This window comes from Anser cygnoides, chromosome 13 (assembly GCF_040182565.1).
Source record: "Anser cygnoides isolate HZ-2024a breed goose chromosome 13, Taihu_goose_T2T_genome, whole genome shotgun sequence".
NCBI classification, from domain to species: Eukaryota; Metazoa; Chordata; class Aves; order Anseriformes; family Anatidae; genus Anser; species Anser cygnoides.
In genome coordinates this window covers 14,505,482-14,523,136 of record NC_089885.1, presented here as the reverse complement: position 1 = coordinate 14,523,136, position 17,655 = coordinate 14,505,482, and the positions used below count along the sequence as shown (strand labels likewise).

General features: G+C 37.0%; 1 protein-coding gene across 1 annotated transcript in view; it reads right to left on the bottom strand.

Moving 5' to 3' along the window:
• Positions 1 to 5,269: 5,269 nt before the first annotated feature.
• The window catches only part of LOC106037374 (transmembrane 9 superfamily member 2-like), a 32,034-nt gene continuing 19,648 nt past the window's right edge, over positions 5,270 to 17,655 (bottom strand). The window contains exons 13-17 of the mRNA XM_013183246.3: positions 16,498 to 16,657; positions 15,734 to 15,885; positions 14,727 to 14,838; positions 13,362 to 13,533; positions 5,270 to 5,892 (exon numbers count right to left, since the gene is read on the bottom strand). Coding sequence (XP_013038700.2) covers positions 5,825 to 5,892; positions 13,362 to 13,533; positions 14,727 to 14,838; positions 15,734 to 15,885; positions 16,498 to 16,657 — 664 coding nt within the window. The 3' untranslated portion in view covers positions 5,270 to 5,824. The remainder of the gene's footprint in view (positions 5,893 to 13,361; positions 13,534 to 14,726; positions 14,839 to 15,733; positions 15,886 to 16,497; positions 16,658 to 17,655) is intronic.

Sequence of the window (17,655 nt, the reverse complement as noted above, 5' to 3'; positions counted from 1 at the left end):
TATATACCCTCTAGATGTACAAATATAATCCTCATACTATAGAATCCGCTTTTTTTTTTTTTCTCTAGGGCTCCCATGCCTTTTCACGTTTTGCGAAGCCTGTCAAGGAGCAGCACAGGGAGGAAAACTGAACCAGAAAATATGGGAGGCACATGTGCACATCTGATTAACCCGACTTTTTATGATAAACAAAGCAACTCAAGGGCCCTGTTCCCCCTGCCCCTGCAATAAATCTCCTGGTTTTATTGTTTTATGATGTCAAACAACTAAGAGTTTTCCTTTGCTTGCAAATAGAACATAAATTACCTTCGGTAAACTCCACAGAGGCTAATGTTATCTATAAAATCCTGGCACTAATAACTTCATGGAAAGTCTAAGGGCTTCCCATTTTATATGAGCAATGCTAATTAGCGTTGTAACTAGGAGGCATCTAGATTGGGAAGATAAAGTACCGCACTGTGAACACCGTTAACTGTAGCTACTTTGGATGCCAAAATCGACAGTGATTCTGACCTGAGGTTTTGGGTACAGGCTTGCAGCATCTCAATAGAACATGAAAGACATCCATCCTCCTTTTATCCCATCAAAGTCAAAGACATCCCACCTGGGTGTAAAGTAAACGTACTAAGAAGGATACTCCACGTCTCCGGGCAAGATGCATGGCTGGTTGTTCTCCCACTGGAAAGCTTAGGCTGTTGTTAAATCCTTTCCTACCTGCTCTTTGCCACAGAAAGTTCGTTCTCCACAAGTGAATCTCACTGCGTCAACTCACCATTTTGCTCTTAACAAAGATGCTAAAACAAACAGGTTGATCTCTTCTTGTAACACTTTTCCCTCCTGGCTTTATTGCACCCCCCTGGCAAAAGGGACGGGGTAATGCTGCCTCCCCCCTGCACCCCTGTATGTGTGCCTGGACCCAGTTTTCAGTCTGGCTGGGATAAAGACCCCCAGTCCCTCTTCTCTTCAGTGTGTGTTCATACCAGATGTGAGCAGTAGGCAGGAGACCAGCAAGTCCCAAAATGACACCTGGGATGAGAACAAGAGCAGCTGGACCCCAGGGAGCAGCAACCCCTCGGGAACAGGGGCTGCCAAGACACTAAATCCTCTCGGAGCACATCTGGCCCTCCCCAGCCGCTTGCTCCTGCTCTCGTTTTCGCCCCTGAGACACCAACCTTTGTGGGGAACTGGGAAGCTGACCTAGACTGGGTTGGAGCCTCTGGGCACTAGAAAATGAGAAAAAAAAAAAAAAACAACTAACTTTGCGTGTGATACGGGGTGCTTTCATACACACTCTGGGCTGCTCGCAGTCTTTGCTGTCAAAGTCGGGACTGCCAGGGAAGAGCAGTTTTAGCGAATGCTAAAAACCCGTATGTGCACGGGTTTGTATCCACAATTTGTACCATTTTGCACAATCATACACTATTGATAAATGTAATGGGTTTTAAGAAACAATATGACTGTCCATAGTGCAGACTGACATACAACAAAAAGTCTTCCTCAGAGGAGTTTTACTTTGCTTTTCTTATTGTTTTTAGTGCATCTTACTAGCATGTATGCCTGCTTGTTGAACACGAGCACCTCACATGTTCATAGCTCCCCCAGAGCAGCACAGTTTTTCAGTCCTCGGAGAGGCTTAAATAGGTAACACATGAATCCCATATGTCTATTGGCACCTGACTCTTACCCTCGCTGTACATCAGCACAGCCTTGTTCTGACATTTTCATTCTGAACTGGGAGTGAAGATGAAGTTGTGTCTGTTCAACACTATTCAAGCAAGTAGAATTGAATGTAAAACATCAGCACTGAAATTCCTTCCTTCTTTGAGGCTCTTTTGTAACTTGTCAAGTTTTACTTAAAATATGACAAACATGACATTCTGCAAACTTTGCTGGATTTGGCTGTTTATTACAAGAAGAGTCTCACAAGGGAGATGCTTTACTTCATCTTCTGAGTCCATTACTGGGAGGACTGCAAAAATGATATGTAGATACCTATACTTCTACTTTAGGAAAACTAAACCTTAGCTTGATTTTTTTTTTTAATAGAGTGCAGAAAGGCTTAAGTATCTGCAATAGGATAGGGAATGCTTTACTAAGTCCATTGTTCTATATAGAGTAGATGAGTGACAGCTATTTCCATATGACAGCTATTATTCACCAGTTAATATAAAATGGGTTAGAGATCACACTCCAGTTACTAGTAACCTGAGTACTTAAAACATCCATGTCCCCACGCTGACCATTTCATCCTCAGAACCCATGGCAGATTGAACATACAGTGAACAAGATCCTCACCCATCTCACTTAGAAACTCCTAAAGAGCATTGAGTCTTACTGGAAAGCCACATTAATAAAGCCTATTCTGTGCCAAATAAAATTAAAACCAAGAAATTTGTCTATTGCTTTCTGGCTAGGTAAGCACACAACCTTTAAATTGATACATGCTCCTAACAACCTGCGTTTAACTTGCAGCCTTGTGGCTTTCTCTAGGGGAGGTGGAAAGCCAAAAGACAGCTTTCAACTTTTCCTCGGTCAAAACAGATGCCAGAAAATTCTTTCCAAGGGTTATGTCCAGATTCTTTCCAAACTGCACAAATCCCAAATCTGGGGCCAGCAAAAATATTCAGATGTGGAGGACTTCAAGAGACGAGAAGGGTAATTGTCTCTTCGGCAAGGGGAGCACAGTAGTGACAGCAAATCTCATAGCTGCCTGCTGATGGGAAAACGACAATGGACAAACTGTCTTGAAACATGCATCAGTGACTGTGGTTCCAGTTGCCACCTCCTTTTTGGACTTTAATAGCCACCGTTCAGACACTAGTCATGATACAGCTTGGCCCAGCTCACCCTTGTAGCATGCTTAAAAGAAAAAAAAAAAAGAAAAAAGAAAGACACCTTAAAAATTCACTTTAAATATACATAAGCATACAGCCCATGACAGGCCATAATAGCAGAATAATTGTCTTTGCCACAAAAAAAAATTGAAGAATCATAAAGGTTGGAATAGACTCTAAGATCATCTGGTCCAACCATTCCCCTACCACCAATGTCACCCACTAAACCATGTCCCTAAGCACCACTAAAGCATTTTTCTGATTGTTTTAGGCATTAGCGTTCCATAACATTTTGTCTCCGTTACAAAGGCTGTTGAATTATGAAATTTCAAACTTGCAAGAATGGGACCTATTACAAAAAAGCCAAAAATGTTTTTTGATGACTGCATGACTGACTTTTCTTTTACAGCCATGGCTCTAGTCTACTTGCAAGCTTCAGAAACTTACTTAAGTCAGCTTTACTTTTTCACTCACTAGTATTCAGAGTAAAGCAGAGAAAGCATTGTGAATATAATTTTACAACTCTCTTTATTTGGCCTCTTGTGAAACACATATTTATTAATCTGGCAAAATTTCCCACCAGCATTTTATGCCAATTGTAGCTCCAAATTCTCTCGTGAATTCATTTGCCTTTGAAAATGTAAAATTGAAAAGGAGCTTCAGCCAGCGATTCTTTTTTTTCTTTTTTAATGTATTCAATAAAATAAAAAATATTAAATATATGATTTAATAGAAAGGACCTTTTTAAACAGAGCAACATTAATTTCAATATGAGCATTAAGTCTTTAAAGAGGGAATAGTGTTCTTGGACTTGCAAGACGATCTCTCTCATGGCAGCTCTGTAGGTTTCTACCTCTGGGCGAAACAGAAGGGGAAGCAGAGATTTTGGTGGTAAAACAGTTGGGAGGCCAAGTTGTGATCAAAAGCATACCTGAAACTCACTTGAAACAATCTTTACAGTTGCCAGTTCCTCCTGGTACACTAACGTTAAAGTGCTTGGATCTTTTTTTAATCAATTTGTCTAAAGCTGGTGTTCCACAGAATAAAATTTATTGTATTGTCATAGTTTTATGAGAAGAACTCCTAAAAGTACATGCAATAACATGTATTCTTGTTGTATGTACTCTGTAAGCTTTCATTTGGAATTGCTCCCTGTCTTGTTTTGGAAAAAGAAAAAAATATATATATGTAGCTTATGTGCTCTGTGGGACCTACCAGCAGTCTTCCCAAACTTGTACTAATTTGAAAGCAGCAGAAAAGCATCAGCTTGAAACAAAGTTATTAGTATAACCCTGAGTACAACAGTACAACACAGCCACTCCTCAGTTAATGCTCTAGTTGCTTGAGCAGTGAGGTTTCCACTGTGGCTACAAACTCCATCCAAGCTTCCTCTCACCTGAACTATATATTCATATCCTGTTCCCCAAGAGTCAGGATTTTTATTTTTTTTTTTTTTTTAATGTCACAGGCACTGTTCTGCAGATGTAGCCAGGTATATCCGCTTAGCCAGGTGATCTGTCCCACACATAAGTAACCTGGAAGGAACAACTACCAGAGGTGAAACTTGAAATCCTCATACCAAAGTTACAGTTTTGAAAGGATATTAAACACTAACTACAATTACCTGGTATTTATATGACTATGAAAAGATATGGAGTCATTTTGGGTCTTGTTAAATTGCTGGCTTAGACCTTGAAAAGCAGCTTCCAGCAATGAATGTTTCCATATGCCAGTTAATAAGCTTTGAGTATTTCACCCATTAATCTGAGCGAACATCCCCTTATTCATCTCCAGCAGGGCCAGTAACACAGCCATTTGAATTATGTCTGCAGTGACTTTCTGCTCAGCCTCAAGTGCAATTCAAGATGTTGGAGAGTCTCTTTAAAGCCTTGACATTCCTGAGAGAAGAATGCCTGCAATCTTGTAACTGAAGAAGCTATTAAAATACTCCATATCATGTAATCCAGCATTTAAGCACAGCTCTGCAGAGTGGAAAGAAAAGGTTTCACCTTTAAGAATCATCAGTTCTCAAGCCCACTAGATTCATGGCTAAACTTTCTGACAAGTTGCAGAGTTTTCCTAGGATGAAGAACACTGAGATGCATGTTTCAGACTGCTAAAAGAAGAGAAAGGGAATTTGCTCTAGTATAGAAAGCAAAGATTTGCAAATCAAAAATGTTTTGGAGAGAAAGTAAGTGCACAGCTGAAGCACAGCAATTTCAGAAGCCTCTGGCCATCCTAGAGACATGGACTCAAGCAGCATAGCAGTCCTGCTTGCAGAGACAATTTCCAGCCATAGAAGAAAAATAGTGCATGGAAGTCATAGCCAAGCTACTTATAAGCAATATAAATTGGACAGCTATCAATGGGTTAAGCTAATGTGATCTGTGTTCAAATAGCGAAGGCCTAATTAACAAAAAAGGAAACAAGTCAGGTGGAGTTGTGCAGTTTTATTTGAACAAAAACCAGTGTCGATATTTTTAATAAAGTCTACGTTACACTAAGAGCATGTACAGTTGTAAGAAGATATCTAGTTGTACAGAAGGTGTAGGATAATATGTACAGTCATAGTTAAGTTAAAAATTCACATTTTACATAGATTTACTTGACAGTCCTGTGCTTTGATGGTATATAATCGGAAACCAAAAAACGTTACAAAAAAACAATACAAGAAATTTCAGCTGGAGGACTGGTATAATGCACTCATTTCTCAAATAAACTAGTTCACAGGGGTTTTATTTCTTCTAAATCAAATTTTGGATACAAGTTTTAGAATGATTAGAATTAACATGTTCAATGAGCATACTGATGTAAACTTTTTTTTCCCAATGGTGCCATTTCCTTCCATTAAAAAAAGAAAAAAAGTATTTTAAGCTGTAGTCTGCTGTTCAGCTTTTACAAATTAGAATTACACAGTGCGTTTCTCAATACATGGTAAAAAAAATATCAAACAGCAAGGGAGATATGTTCAAAAGAGACTTTGAAGCTTTTCAGTCCACTTTCACAACACTGTAAATCTTACTTACAAACCAGAAGCAGGCAAAAAATCCAATAGTTCCTAAAATGAGAAAGTGAAAATGCTTAGTTTAATCCTCCAGACTGCGCTGAGAGAAAAATTTAACAAGTATATCCCAGCAGGACAAAATATAACATTGTAATCCAGTTAACTATCCAAAATAACAACACTTGTTAAATTTAACAACACACGCTCATCCCCAGGCTAAGTTATTTATTTAGATCAAAGATGACTTTTAGGACCAGACTACTTGATGGACATTTAATATACTGAAGGTGGTGCTACTATCACCACTAGCGGGCACACAAGCACCATTTAAGAAAATGATTTTTCTATACAAGCAAAGTCAACATTTACCTAAATCATTCCACTTTTGTTTGTGTGTGTGTGTTTTTTTGTTTTTTTTTTTTTTTAAGGACTACAGTATCTCATGGTCATCTATGACTTATGCTAGAAAACATGACCTTCAGAAAAGTCACCTGGCCTGGTTTTCTGTTCATTGTGCTCTACTGACACTCAAGAGCAATGATCTCCTAACTCTGTATATCCCGTTACTTCCTTTTGCTAAAACAATGCTCTGAGCACTACAGCAGTTGGGAGCAAGAATCAAACAAAACTAGCAGTAGCAAGCTCAAACCAAAATGAACAATTTTTATGTAAAGTATATTCAAGCTGTGGATTTGCTTGCCACAGGTCACTATGGATCCTAAAAACACAGTGTTTCAGTCAACCGAACAAATTAATGAACAAAGAAATCCAAAGGCTATTAATTACAGAGACACCATTTCAAGTGCTAAAAAAACCCTTGAGCCACAGGTGATGGAAGGCTGGGAGAAAGAGCCACTGACATGCTTGCTCTGTTCTCACACCCCTGAGTTGGAGCACTGCTGTCAAGGTTCTTGGGTATAATCTTCCTCGAGTTCTTACCAATCCATTTCTTTAGCCATCAAACCAAACAGAAGGAGAAAAAAAATAAAAAAATAACCTTCTGCAAGCACTTTGTACTTTGGTAACTCAAGCCATAGGACTTGACATGTGCCCCAGATTCAGACGACGAAGAGATATGACAACACTGAATGAGATTGGCTTTACCAGTTTTCTGTTTTTAACCTGAAGAACAAGACTGTGTTTTTCATCCCACAGTAACTATTAAGGGACAACTGCAAAGACATTGTCCAGCACATTTATTTATGAATTCCTTTAAAAACTTACTACGCAAGGAGACATTGACTCCCATACAGTTAAGTCTTAAGCTACTTTGGGAGGTGACACATTGTTTCTCATGCTTTTACCTATGTGTAAATTGCTATGCAGATACTAATCTTTATCAGTAAAAAAAAAAAAAAAGTCTCCGTTTCATCTGAACTCGCTCTCAAAGACACAACTACACACCATCCCTGTGACAACCCTTATTAGCTACACTACCGCCACTTTCAAGATGATGCATTCAGCTCCACCGATTTTACATTCCTCATTTTCTATTTCTACAGCCCACATTTAACATCAGCTCCAACCTTTTTCATTATTTCATTGAGACTGGTGTACTAACTAGGAGGTTCACTATTAGGTATTTGTCTCTTCTGCATTCATTACACTTTCTATCTTTCAGATTGCATCTATGCATTTGATAAGTGAGGAATCTGTCTTTGGATGCTTATTATCTATATGCCAATTCTTGTGTCCTTCGTGCTACCACGTATATCTGCAGTTAAAGGCTTTTTGACAGCCTACTATTACGTGCCACAGATTACCCTTTCCCTCTGAGTTTGCAGTTATCATCCTCTGAAACAGTAGGAGACAGCAGATTTACTGCTCTTGATAGGAGATCAGACACTAACCACAGAAGGAATTTAATTCCTTTGTAGGCCTGACATCGCGAAGTCTTTGCAGTTTATGGTCAATTCTCATTCCTTCCTACTGTGTCCAATACTCCAATATCAGCATTGTTACTCTAAGTCTTACTCTCATGTTTTCTCTTCCTAATAATGGTTGTCAGCATCTGCTTTCTGGTTGTTTTTATAATATAGCCCACTTTGAGCCTTCTATGGCTTTGAAAGCAATGTTTCTTCCAAATGTTTAACAGATGACATACCTTAAAATCTATCTGCTGTTCTACAACAGAATTGTAATATCATAAGAAAATGGTAGAACTTTAACACAAGAATGAGATTTACCACAGTTTTCTGAACATGTCATAACTCAATATGGGAACATACTCTAAATGCACAGCATTTTCCTCCAATCCTTGTTGTTCTGAATTTTTATGATACACCAGCTTTCTAAAAAACATGGCTTCATTTATAGCAGAATCAGCAGACTTCACACTGTGAACAAGCATTTCATCTATAAACAGATTTTCACAGGTTTCAGTAACACTGATTTTCAGCTTCCCTCTTAAAAAGGCCTGTTTAGCTAATCAAAGACCAAGTTCCCCCCACTTCATTTTTTTTTTAAACTTTATCAGAAATTTTGCCAATGTATTGGAATTAGAGTAAGTCAGTGTTTTGTAACACAAGCAGTAAGTGGTAATGTTTGTCAGACACCAGATTTGAAGCATGAACGTACAAGCTCAAGAGAGAAAGGCTAGACTCATCACGTAAAATACAGCCTTATGTACTCATTACATTCTTTGTCAGCAGAGTTTCCTTCTGTTATTACTTCCACAGTGCTTTAGTCCTACATCTATAATTAGGGCTTACCAGGAACAGTAATATCTTCTTCCCCACGGACACAAATGTATCCTACAAATTTCAGGTGTGGATAGCTCTACAGACCAGAAACATCAGTGCATGGGTGTGCTGATATTACACCATCAGTATTAATGGATAGAAAGTGACACAAGTTAAGGAAACATTATTTATAAGGTTTCCTTGTATAGCTACCTTACCTACAGCATTGCTTATGTTAGTGCAATGAAAAGCTTATTATTTATTTTATTTTTTTTAAAGAATGTAAGCAGTACAGTGTCTGGTTCCACTGACATTCAGGTTTTTGCCCCCACCTCAGACCTATAGGTGCCGATGATTCCATGAACCTCTAAAGAGGTCCACAAATTTTGTCAGAAGGTTTCCAATTTTCTGTAGAGCAGTAAATATCCAAATTAGAAAGGGATATTCAAATGAGTAATGACTGGGGAAAAACAACTCTGACCTAGTTTGGTTTGTTAAAAAAAATTCTAGCCAGAATGTCTCCTACATTTTAGACCATTTCACAAATCTGCCATTTGTTACAAATTTTAGCACTTTATACAAAAGCTTCAACATACTGGACCTTTAGGACAGTGATGACTCGGGTAGCAGGTTCTCAGATTCCTCTTTTGCTTTAAATAAAGTTAATTTTAATACAGATAAGCATACAACCAGTTTCCTACACCTGTCGCTCTACCCAGTAAAGTTGTCATTACTGGTTGCACTACTTACAGTACAACTTTGCCATCCAAAGTAGCATGGCTTGAAGTATATTTTCTTGAAAAACACTCAGCTCTTCAATCTTGAGCATTTTTCTAAGCACGTCCTGTTCCTAAATAAAAATCATCCCGCTCAAATTATCAAATTATGCTTCTCTGATTAGAATACCAGGACTACCTAGATAAGCTGTAATCACCCAAGCATCTTGCTTACATATGTTTCTTTCAAACACATTCAAACTGAAATCAAAGTCTTGAGGCACTATCAACAAAGAGCATACCTCTTCAGCTTGCCGCTTCACTGACACACATCAATGAACGCAACAAAACAGGAAACAGATACATAAAGACATAAAGCCTTTTTTCCCTTAGAGCTGTTAAATTCTAGCAGTAAGTACTTTCAAAAACAAAACAAAAAACCACCAGTAGTTCAAAGAAGTAACCTCTAAAGTTATTCTACGATTGGTCTAAACTCCTTTCCATTGTAAGGTTTTCACAGCTTTAATATGAAAATCTATTAAATGTCACAGCACAAAGATACCAAGCCTGACACCAATTCCTCCACTGAGCCTGTAAAATCTATTTGTTTTAATTCAACATGATCAATTAATTTTGTGGGTAATGTCTACCTTAACCAATCACAAGTACTCAGCAGCTTCAATTATATGAAAAAGCATTTGAACAACATACATTTAAGAACTCACTTTCACGGAATAAGCCTTTATTTTTCCCCAAGTTGGTGACCTTCATATCTTAAGATCCTGCCTCTCTAAACAACTCCTGCTAGTCTAGGAGGCTGATACCATCCTAGTGCACTGCAGCCCACTGCACGTGACTGTTCTTCCTAGGGAGGCACAGCTAAAAGATCATTTTCGTGCGAGATATTTAAAATTCAAGTACCTAGTTGTGAAGATGTCTTGAGTAGTTTCTCCATCCAGGAAGCAAAATACATCCAATGCACCTGTTTATACTTACTAGGGAGACACTGACATCTCAGTTGTTTCTTCGAGTTTTTGGCCTCCAGTCCCTATAGTGTTGAATACCCTGGCCTGTAATATACACTCTCTCAGCAACAGTTTTCTTATATGAGAAAGAAGATCAAAAGCTAGCATCTAACTGGTTAAAGGAAGGTTATTAGTAAACTAGTTTAGATTCAACATTAAAAACAAGGATTATTCCACAGAATAATGCCGAAATACATTAAGCAGACTTTTCTGCTCTATTCTTCTCTTCTAGCTTTATTGTTTAATGAAGAAAAAAGAATTCAAAGCACGAACAATTTGTAAGAAAGCAAACAGAAAAGCACTCTGCACTTGGCTGATACTTCTTATGTACCTTAAAAGCTCTCTGTATCATACTGGTTTCAATCATTGCACAGTGGTGGGTGCTTCAGAATCTCAGATTCTAAACACAATCTACCCAGAAGATCAAAACTCAATTTTGAAAATGGCATTAACCCACAAGTGAAAATGATGTTCAAAAATAGAGGTCACTAAAGCAACATGCTTTGACTACGATCAGCATTTTTCGTCTCCTAGCATAAAATGCATGTAATCATGTAGCTATCCACATTTAACCATGCTTATTCCTTCTTGAAAGATTAGCTGCACATTGAAATAAAATTGTCTCGTTTGGGTGTGCACGCTTAGTCTTCACCAGATTATATTATTGTCATTGTTGCCATACAAGTATTCAGTTCCTATATAGTTATTCACTACAATCTTTTCTGTAACACTCACGGTAACATAACGTGCTGCCGTGTAGGAGGTATTAACACTGCCCTTCATATTTCTGTCACAGCTGCTGAGACCTAGCATGCAACACAGAAAACCAGAATGCCTACTGCTAACTTAAGTGGAACAGGCCAAGGTCCCATTTTGGGAACATACGTACAAGAAGAATACTATTACTACAAACAGCGTGCCAAGTTATGTTAGTAAACTATTTAACCTCCATAAACTGGTGAAGGACCCTTACTTTCCAAAGCAAGTGTTATTAAGGAATATTCTACAAAATAAAGCTGAAAACATCGAACTTTGAATCATTTATCTGCAATAGCTTAAATTTCAGCCCAAACATCAACTACCAAACTGAATACAGGAAAGAAAATTATTACTGCATTTTAAATTAGCAAAGATTTATTACACATTCTACACACCTTTCACCTTTCTAGTGACTAGCTATTCTACAACTTTTTTTTTTTAAAGTGACCATGTAAAAGCTGTCCTCATGAACTACAAATATAGCACAGCCACCAACATACTTAAAAATAAGTAAATAACTAAAAGTGACAGCATCACAGCAGTAACAGCAGCACAGTTTATTATTTATTATTGTACTTTTGGGGCCTCACTGGTCTCCACATCAAGTACTCCAGGATCAGCACATCTGAAGCTTTTAATGCCATTTCAGCAGCTGCCATGACAGTTTCAATTATCGTTTTATATATGAAAGGGATATTTTTTAATTCTACCAATTTGCATCTTGTAAGTGAAATTGAAATTGGCAGAATAGCAGCTAACCTATGCTAAAACCCAGACACATTAACATATTGCCTTAGTTTAAAAGTAATTAAAACATTTCAGACTACAGGGTGGGTTTTTTTAATTTCTTTTTAATAAATCTATTATATATATATATATATTATAGAGGACATCTGGAGCTTGTCTGTTTTGCCAGGATTTAAGCAGGGTTTTAACTGGCAATATGCCAACTTCTGTGTTTGCCTTCTAATAATAAAGAATTAGAAGAATTAAGTCCTCCTTGTTTTCCTTTTTTTGTTTTTAAAGCTTCTTTTGACTTCCCTTAGAAGACAGTTCTAAATAACAAGAAACAATAAAGATCTAGGAATAGGTAACAGTTATTATTATTAAATTTAATTTCTAGAGAGTATTTGTTTTTCTCAAACACCGTAATTTTCTTCAGCATTTTAATATGAATAGTGCTATCTTTTTTGTACATACTCAACTAGTGTTAAAGACAGAAAGATGAAGGAGGTCCTTCTCACCACTGAACTTAAAAAGTATGATGCTAAGGCTTCTTTCATTACTTATTTTAGCCATTCTTTTCTAAATTGCATCAAGGGAGTTAAGTGACACATTCCACGAAGACAACAGAAAGTATTTACGGCAGGCTTTGATAATCAGGTAGATGTTAAGAAGTAACAATGTGAACCATCGTACCGTCCACAACAAGATCCTTTTCTTTTGGAACAAATTTCAGGAATGAACATAAGGCTGGTTTTATAAGCAATTCATTATACAAGAACTAGCATTTTTTCTAGTTCTATCACTGCAGTACTTTCCCATGTCAAGTAGAGTAATACGTAACTTCATGTGTTAAAACTACGTACAGAACAGCAGCAGTGAAGAACACCAATACAGAACACTCCTGGCTATAAGAAGCTTCAAAGAGCTTCTAATTTCACATGGTAAAACTGGCATGGCTTTCCCATCAAACCAACCTCAAAACTATATTTTGAGCCACATGACTATGAATATTGGAGTAATTATGTAAAAGGCACTTAGTCTGCATGAGTACCATCAGGAACAGAAACTGGATTACTAAAATGGAAAGCTGTATTTCAAAAAGGTTCCTCCAGTTAAGGTGTTTTCGTGCCGTTAAGAAGGGGTGCCACAATTCAACAGGTACACAATTCACCTATCTCTAACAGTACTAGAGCTCACTATTGTCATCCAGTAACATTCTGCTTCACCTGCTAATAGTGAAAGATGAAAACATCTTTTATCCTCCATATACTGAGTACAATCTTTAACTACAGAAATAGAATCAATTATGAAATCCAAAATTAAGTTAAATACCTCTGATATCCAAGTGAACAAGAAAGGCTCTTTGAAAATACAATGGTTTGAACTCGCTGCTAATATAATATGCAATAACGGAAAATTGCACTATAAAAGTAATTTCAAGTTAAACAAAAAGCCTCTAAGAATATCTCACTGTGGTTTCACAAACCATAAAAGTAATACTGACCAAGGAGTCATAAATTGTATTTAATGTTTCAGACTGAAACATGAAATGTTAGGTGAAATTTAGACAAATAATGAAACCCCTGCATTCATTTTACATTGAATGCTATACTCACCTGTGAAAAGGAAGAAAATCAAGACCATGATCATTGTGTAACCAAAGTATAAAATAGTGCTAGCAGTTCCTGTTATCTGGAGTTTAGAGAAGAAGTAATGAACTGCATAGATAAAGAGATAAACAGCTGTAAAGCTGCTTGTCAGAAACGATCGCCACCACCAATGATAATCCTGAAAGAAACAATAAACCATTCAGTAGGAAACATCACATAGAAAACAAAAAATAAACAATCTGTTTTTTAAAAATTAGCGTTGTTTCATGAAACAAGTTTTGAAGAATCAAAGGTATCTCCAAAAAAACCCAACATAGTGCATAACTATTTTTTTTCCTCAATGTCCGCTGTACTGTTTCCACCATGAACACTAAATTATTCTAGGATCAAGTCTGTTTATTTGTGCTTATCTACTGCAGATGGTTGCAGAAAATAAAGGTCCAGTCTACACTGTCTTAAGTAAATGTAGATTTTCCCACCATATTTGTACCAATATTACTTATCAGCCACATGTATGCAGAGACTTTTTGCTCCAATGGATTAATCTTAAAGTTGTTAGTGCTCATTCTCAGATTGGCAACTTTACAAATAGTAACATATCACCATAAAAAAAAAGCAGCAAAGGCGCTCTAGTATGCAGTTGAATTGCAAGCAGAATAGACAGTAACTGCAAGGAACAGATACTAAAGACCGAAGTTCTCCCTACTTGCAATGCATACAAATGTCATGGATGCTGAGAGTTTTTGTAAATCTCTCCTGGTCAACACACAAAACCTTTAACTGGATGCTGAAACTGTATCATAATGGCATTATGCAGTGCTTGACAGGACAAACCTCAGGTTTTACCTTCTCCCAAACATTAAAGGAAAGATACCTTTTAATGATATAAATTTCAGTGCTGAAAAAAGTCTAGTAAAACCTGAAGTACACGCAAACCTTATAAGTCAACTTGAAAAATTTCTCCCCTTTGCACACCCATTGCTTTCTACCACTAAGCTAAAGCCACCATCAAATAAAGCCTGAAGTCTTGTATGACAAGTTTGCATAGCAGTCTTCCTACTCAGCCTACTTATGAACAGAAACAGTATGACTAGAAGGCTAGTGCTGATGTCCATGTACTTTCAGAAACGCCTGCACCATTAAAGGAGGCAGGCAGTTTATAATGATAGTTGTAGTACCACTGGAAAAACTACAAGAACTTTTTGAAGCAGGAGGTGCATTTCAGAGAAGTGGCTAGGACAGGCATGTCAAGGGCTGACAATACAAGCCATTTATGGTGTCCAGCACACCACAGAATATGTGAATACCTCAATTCTACTTCTAACATATTCTACCTAAAAATGATATCTACATCAGAACTGTACTTTTTACCTCTGCACAGAGATGGAAGTAGCACAGCAAAACTGTAGCCTCAGAACACGTAATTAGAAGAATTATAAAAACTAGGAACAGGAAACCAAACATGTAGTACATTTGATGAGACCTAAAATAAATAAATAAATAAATAAATAAGAGTATCATTTTTAGCTGAAGTTCTGAGTTAACTTACAGTGTTACATGGCCATATAATAAGCTAATAAGAACAAACAAAAAATCAACACACCCATACAGTTAGGAAAAAAAATTCAACTATAAAAGCTCCAAAGTGTACCTGTTTGTATGTCAGTTACATTTTCCAGCACAAACTACAGAGTTCATAGTTCTGTTGAGGACTAATGTGAAAGTCTGGTATGTCTAATATATTTACATTTAAGAATTTATTTAGAAAAATGTTCTGTAAGAAATCTCAGGATAGACCAAGGACGGTTGGAAAAAACTGGCACTTTAATATTAATATTTTCCATTCAACGAAATATTAAACTCTTCATATTTACATTGTGATAATTATGAAAGATTTTACTGTCAATTCTCTATCCACCTGCTTAACCAGGTTTTGACAAGATTCATGACTGTCGTGGATGTTTCAGAAGGGGTGGAGTCCTTGTTTTGCAGAAGATGGAATCCCAATATATTGATCTGATTTAAGAGCTAAAGCTGCTAGATAATATTAGTTTCATAGATCACAATATAGTTATACAATAGCTTAAGCTCTACCTAAGCACTGCAGCAAGAAACTGTGTATATGCTGTTCAGAGCCAGAAAGATAAAACAAGACAACTGGGACTCTAATTTCATGCTTCATGGGTGTCAATAAGAACTACATTTTTTTTTTAATTTCTAAGCATAGGAAAAAAATATGCAGATTCTGGAAATTCCAAAAAAGTCTGCACGAAGAATCTGTTATTCCTCATGTTAACTGGCTTAGAATGTTCAAACTCACAGTGCTCGCTATCAAACCAGTGTAACTAGAGCAGCAATAACAACAAAGCAATACTCACCAAATGCTATTCAGAATGAAAAAGAGTTGAATGAAAATACAGCCAAAGGGCAAGATGCCACCCATTATGATACCAGGCAATGGTTTTGTGAAAAAGGACTGTTCCGGAATTTGGCGAGGAATCTGGTTTGTACGAACTGGGTGTTCAATAGGCTTTGAATGAAATTAACATGATTAAAAGATAAATTGTTACATCATAAATAAGATTACTTTTCCCTAGTATTAAGTATCTAAAGATTTGATAAACTTAACTTTCAATTCTTTTCATCCATAAGCTATCACAAGTTACCAAACAAAAAAAAAAACACCCTACAAACCTGATATCTACCATTAGGAAAAATACACACACTTTAAACACTCCAGCCATTGGTCATTAAGCAAGTTAGAACACAGAGGAAAGAACTCTGCTGTCTTTAATTGAAAAAAAAATAAATAAATAAAACATAGTTGCCTGGCATTATCTCAAACTACTGAAACACAAATTGAAGTTACTTCAAAACCGAAAAGGGTGAAGTACTATTGAAGTAGAAGAAACAAGCGCTTAAGACCTCTACAAGAGCACTATCAAATTCTGATTCCAGTAGTCAGAAAAAAAGTTTGATGCAGCTTTTTTATGAGCACATATAGAATTTCAAAATCATGAGAATTGAAATATCACTTCAGTCACAGGGCTGTATTTCAGTCAAACCAGTTCTTGTATTACGGATTCAATGGCTCAACTGCAGAAGACAAGTGTATTTCAAAAGTGCATACAAAGAGCCCTACCTTCTCTTTGAAGCCAAAATATGCGCCAATAAAGGTTAGTGGGACTGAAATTCCAAACCACATGGCTAGGATAGCAACCAAAGTACCAAAAGGGATGGCAGCGGAGGATCCTTTTACCCACAGAATGAGATTCATAATGAAGAAATCAGCAAAGACAATTCTGAAAAAAAGATCAGATAATATAAAAAGCACTCAGGAAATAATAAATATGTTAGTATTAAAACCAAGCCAGCTAAAGGCCTGCATAAGAAAAATGTTGCTTCTTGCAATCTTTCATTCTCTAACAGTCGTAGTTACTTTCAGCAATAGTGCAGTTGATATAAAAATGCTTGCAACACCCAATGCCTCTAGTGCAGGTACCTATGGTAAAGCCACTATCTAAAGATACTACACATAAAACAAAAAAAGTAACTGAAAGATTTCATTATAAAATCTATGCTAAAAGACTAGTTTTTAAAAAAAAATAAAAAAATCGGAATCAACTTTCCTAATATTGCCAGTTTTTAACTCCTTTACAAAGGTCCTTTCTAATCAGTAAATTCTCTCTGAAAAAAAACATAGTGATAGAAAAATCTCGTAATTAGGAGGCCACGTCAGTTTCACAACAAACATACACCACGCTACAACATTGCAGCAGAAGGATGGATTGTTATGGGGAAGATCTCTCAAGAGTCTTTGTATTAACACCTCGTGAAGTTACACAGTTAAGTAGCTCACGCTTTCAGAGAAGTTAAACAAATACGTCATCAGTTATGGCATATCTACAGACCTGTTCTTTCCTCCCACATTGAGTGCATACGCCTCATTTTCTAACCATCTTAGAAAAACAACTCCAAGACGTATGACGAAGATTTCAAACATCCCATTCTGAAAGTAAAACAAAACGTTCTAACGTTCTGCAAGAGAACGCCATTTAAAAGCCTGCTTGAATTCCCACTGTCCTGTGTTCTGAATCTTCTGAATTCACAAAGATTCAGCCTCAGGAAGGGCCACAGCAAAATGCACCATTCTCTGGGTTTTGTTAAAAAAGGGTTCCTGAGGCAGAATTTATGCTACCCTTAAGTAAACATGCACATTCCACCCTATTTAATTAAGAAAGGAAGGGGAGAGAGGGTTTGACTAGATTAATAGGCAGGCAGAAGAAGCCTTACGCTTGCC